Source organism: Cornus florida, unplaced genomic scaffold (assembly GCF_030987335.1).
Source record: "Cornus florida cultivar Cherokee Brave unplaced genomic scaffold, ASM3098733v1 CherokeeBrave_3.0.0_Hap2_Chr10, whole genome shotgun sequence".
Classification (NCBI taxonomy): Eukaryota; Viridiplantae; Streptophyta; class Magnoliopsida; order Cornales; family Cornaceae; genus Cornus; species Cornus florida.
The window spans coordinates 62,580,919-62,586,166 of NW_026775580.1; the positions used below are offsets into that span (position 1 = coordinate 62,580,919).

At 34.4% G+C, this 5,248-nt stretch overlaps 1 protein-coding gene across 1 annotated transcript; it reads left to right on the forward strand.

The window, feature by feature from the left end:
• The first annotated feature begins 1,626 nt into the window (after positions 1-1,626).
• Positions 1,627-4,196, forward strand: LOC132280223 (7-deoxyloganetin glucosyltransferase-like). The gene is made up of 2 exons (XM_059782398.1): positions 1,627-2,493; positions 2,596-4,196. The coding sequence occupies exons 1-2, from the start codon at positions 1,977-1,979 to the stop codon at positions 3,513-3,515; spliced, it is 1,437 nt and encodes a 478-aa protein (XP_059638381.1). The 5' UTR covers positions 1,627-1,976; the 3' UTR covers positions 3,516-4,196.
• The last annotated feature ends 1,052 nt before the right edge of the window (positions 4,197-5,248 follow it).

The window sequence follows — 5,248 nt, forward strand, 5'->3', positions numbered from 1 at the left end:
TTATGCACCTACAATATATATAAGCATTAAGGCCTCATTTGGAACAAAACAATGTTCGTCTTATGTTCAACGGAGGAAAAAGTAATAATTTATACTTTTTCCAACGCCCCTAGAAGTAGAAAAAACCAACTTAAGCTAAAGGTCACCGTTTAAGCCCACTCGTGTGGAGCGAAATAGTTGTGGGAATGTATTTACGACGCCCTAGGGGGCATCATAATTGAGCTACCTATTCCGACACCCACCATTAGGGATGGTAATTTCCCCTGACCTGGCCCTAATGGTGTGGATTTGGTAGCCCCCTAAATGGGTTTGGGACAGGTATGGTAAAATAATTGAAACCCAAAGCGGATTTGGGAAGGGGGCAGATTTAGTGATGATCGAACCCGCTCCGATTTCGTCCCGATTATTTATGTACGTTTTAAAAAATTATATATATATATATATATATATATATATATATATATATATATATATATATAAATTTTAAGACCCTTGTTACTTTACTAAAAATGTTAGTTAATATATTAATATTCACTATTTAGTAATTTCAAAGTTGAGCCAACTAATTTATCAGCCCAATTTGAGCTATTTTTTTTTTTTACTAAATAATAAAAGGAGCCCGCCTCAGTCCTGTCCCACAATTAAATGAAGTACGCGTATTAAAATAAGGACGAAAATGGAGCGAAATAGGGTTTAACTAAACTGGCCTCGTTGCCATCCCTATCCACTATGTGAAGTCGGTAAAAGGGTAATTTTTCCAACCAATTTTTAGGCTTCAAAATGGATGGCGTCCTAAATTCTCTATTTTGTTGTAGTGCGTTAAGGCTCTGTTTGTGACCCTTTCGTTATCTGATTTTCTGTTTTCATTACCCCTCTATTACATGGTTTTGGACATTAATATATTTTTCTCTTTTGGGAAAAAGTAAATTTTTTTGTTGGTCTTGGTATGATCAGTCTCTCTTCTCTATCCTCTCTTAACCTACTCTACCGTTGCTAAAATTTTCGGTAATCCAGCATATTGGTTTCTTGTTTGAATTTAGAGAAAACGGAGAAAAGAAGATTCTTGAAATAGATTATAATAATAGAATAATAATGATAATTAACTTTTCGTATTGAGATTAAATATTGATAAAATACTAAATATAAAAGATTTTTTTTTTTTTTGGGTAAGTAAATGAAGATTTGTTTCTCTTACGTTTGTTCACCTTGTGGCTGCAATCGGTGATACGACCAATTTTATTTGATTTATGGTATTGTCAAAAAGTGATAATGTAGTAGTATTCAATCAAGGCACTCAATTATTTTTTCCTTCACGTGCATATTGGATATTAAATTGCTTTAATCCACCTGTACAAGCTATGGAGGAGCCAGATGAAAAGAATTGCAAAATAGTGAAATACAGATAGAGAAGTTTGAAAAGTAACTGAAATTGAAGACATTTGGATTCTACTAATGATTAGTTAGTTTAATATATTTCTTTGACTGCGAAATAATTTTAGGACGCTTCATATATATATATAATAAAAAAATAAAAAATAAATAAAAAAAAGTGAATATAACATGAAACCGTTATGTTTCACACATTGATTTTACATGATATCATATAATATTCGAGTTGGAGGGCATTTCAAATCCGATACTGTCTATACAATTTTGATAGTTGGGAATTATTTTTTTCTTTTTTTATAAATTTTTTTGTCCAATTCCATATAGGACACTAAAAATAAATAGTATATTACACTTAGAAGCCTTTTGATTGTCAATTGCGGGTCTAAGATTTTTTTTTTTTTTTTTTTTGCAACTGTTTGAAATGAAGAAGCATTCCATAGCTTTTACACAGGATGCTAGGGGATTTTGATTTTTTTCCGATGCTATAAATCTGGAACAAGTACACTCGGCAAAAGCATTCCACAAAGAGAGACACATCCCACAAAGAGAGATATAGAGATAGAGATAGAGATAGAGATAGAGAGAGAATGGGTTACATTGCTATGTTAGAGAGGCCTCATGCAGTTTGCATACCATACCCAGCTCAAGGCCACATAAACCCCATGCTCAAACTAGCAAAACTACTCCATTTCAAAGGCTTTCACATAACCTTTGTCAACACAGAGTTCAACCATCAACGCCTCTTGAAATCCCGAGGACCCGACTCTCTCAACGGCCTCTCTTCATTTCGATTCGAAACCATTCCGGACGGCCTTCCTCCCTCGGATGCCAATGCCACCCAAGACATTCCCTCCCTGTGTGCCTCCACCTCAAAACACGGCTTAGCTCAATTCAGAGACCTCCTCTCAAAACTCAACAACACCACTTTGTCCAACGTACCCCCAGTCTCTTGCATAGTTTCTGATGGAGCCATGGCCTTCACTGTCGAAGCTGCCGAAGAACTAGGCATCCCTGAAGTCATCTTCTGGACAACAAGTGCTTGTGGCTTCATGGGTTATGCGCAGTATCCTGCTCTTATTGAAAAAGGTTTCGCTGGATTCAAAGGTATCATCAATTAATTTATCAAAACCCAACTTAATTCATTATCATATCTATAATTTTATACATGACCATTTTGGTTTTAACAGATCAATTAATCTAGTGCAGGTACGAGTTTGGATGCGGTAATAGATTGGATACCAGGCATGAAAGGTATACGTTTGAAGGATATCCCAAGTTTCATTAGAACCACAGACCCTGATGAATTTATGATTAAGTATCTCATAGATGAAGTTGAGAGATCTAAAAGAGCTAGTGCAATGATTTTCAACACGTTTGAAGAACTTGAGCATGACGTTGTGGATGGACTTTCATCCATGTTTCCTCCAATTTACACAATTGGACCTTTACATTTACTCATCAACCACGTTGACAATGATGATTTGAAGCTTATAGGATCGAATTTATGGAAAGAAGAGGCAGAATGTCTTTCGTGGCTCGACACGAAAGAACCCAACTCTGTTGTTTACGTAAATTTTGGAAGCATTGCTGTCATGACACCCAACCAACTGGTTGAGTTTGCTTGGGGACTTGCTAATAGCAACCAGACCTTTTTGTGGGTGATAAGGCCTGACCTTGTCTCCGGGGATTCGGCTATCCTTCCACCGGAATTCTTGTCCATCACCAAAGAAAGGGGCTTATTAGCAAGTTGGTGTCCACAGGAGCAAGTTCTAACCCACCCGTCCATTGGAGGGTTCTTAACTCACAATGGGTGGAATTCAACTCTTGAAAGCATCAGTTATGGAGTGCCGATGATCTGTTGGCCATTTTTTGCAGAGCAACAGACCAACTGTTGGTTCTGCTGCAATGAATGGGGCATAGGGATGGAGATAGATAGTGATGCGAAGAGAGATGAAGTTGAGATTCTTGTTAATGAGTTGATGGTTGGAGATAACGGAAAAGAGATGAAGAAAAAGGCAATGGAGTGGAAGAAATTGGCAGAAGAGGCAAGTACAAGTTCAGCTGGGTCATCTTACATGAATCTACAGAAAATGATCGACCAAGTGCTTCTCTCTCGGAAAAATTGAACTAATATTAATTAGTAGTTGCTCTTGTTTTTCTTTTAATTTGAACCATATTGATAATAAAACAACATCTATATCGAACAATTGCGGGAAAAGACAATTGTTCAAACATTATTTCAACAGTGATTTTCAATAATAATCTAGATTGTTTAGATTGTTATTTGTGTACTTTTGTATTTTCTTTTATAAAGTTGTAGAATAAGAGAAGCTCCAATGGAATCCTGTTTAGCAATTATGGGCCGGATTTGGCCACCCAATATGCTCCAATGGGGTCAACATATTATGGACCAATTTTGTGGCAATCCAAATGGGTCATCATTTTTTGCGACTTATGATTGTGGGCGTGATTTCATTACTTTTGTTTTGTGTTTTGAAACAGACCCAAGCATTGTAGCAGAGGTCCGTTTGGCATAAAAAACATTCCCAAAAATAAGTTTCGTTTTTTTTTTTTTGTTCCTTTCTTTCTGTTTTTTTTTTTTTTTCTTTCTTTCTTTTTTGACCTTTGGTGCTTTTTCTCCCATCAAGAACACTGAAGCAAAGGCTGGCACAAATAGTGTCTTAAAGAATTTTTTTGGGGCAGAGAAACGTACAAATCAATTTAAATTTAAATTTTTTACTTTACTAGTACTGCTATTATAGTCATTGAGGCATTGTTTGGTTAACACAAATAGTCCCTTAACATTCTATTGCCTCAGCAAAATTATTTTTCTAATTTTTTTCCTTAAAAAATAATTTTTTTTTATCTTTTAAAAAAAATTGTCTTTTTCTTTTTCACCTCTATAATAATAAATACATCAATCCATAATGAATATTGTATTATTTAATTTTTTAAATAAATACTAATATACTAAATTGAATTATTTACAAAAATATATCCATTTGGTTGAAAAGTATTACCGTTGATAAATAGTACAACAAAATATTTAATCATTGTTTTTCCAAAAAATAAAATATTAGATAATAAACATTCTATTAAATAAAATTTCATAACATATTAAAAACAAAAAATATATACATTTTGTTACAATGAAAGAATAATATAGTGATGAAATGAGCTACTCATATAAAATGAAAAATATAGCCATTTGAAACATAGCCGTTAGAAATATAGTTAGTGTGAAAGTTAAGTTTAAACGTGGGGTTTCAGAAGCTGTTAGTTGATTTAATTGTGATTAGCTACTTTAATGACTTAGATGAGATTAATAGGTCAATTTGCCCAATTTTTGTGATTGATTAAATTACCCAAGCAATATAATCAATTTAAACATCCACAATCACAAAGATAAATATTGTAAAGTAAAGCAAGTAGAATTAGAGAGATTGCACCAGGATTTTTTGCAAGGAAATTGGTAAAATAGACTAATTGTTTGCGTAGGAAAAACCTCGTGGACTGTGCAGTTTAAAGCAAACTAATCCACTATGTTTGAAACAAAGTACAATGGACTTTGACTTAGGCTCGCACCCTATCGTTCTACCAAACACCAATCGCTGACAGTCTTCTGGCTTTGTGATGTCCCGTCCAACAGCACTTGACTTCAGGCTTACTCTTGATCTATGTAGAAGGATTGTTGATAGATCAAATAACACTCCTCGAATTCTTTGACCCTTTTCAAAGTGTGATCGCTTTTACCCTTTTTCTTCAAGATCTAAACTTCGATGTAGAAGAATTAATCATGCTCTTTCAGAATCTCTGAATCTTCAATTAAGCTCCAATTCCGATGAGATAGAGTTCAACA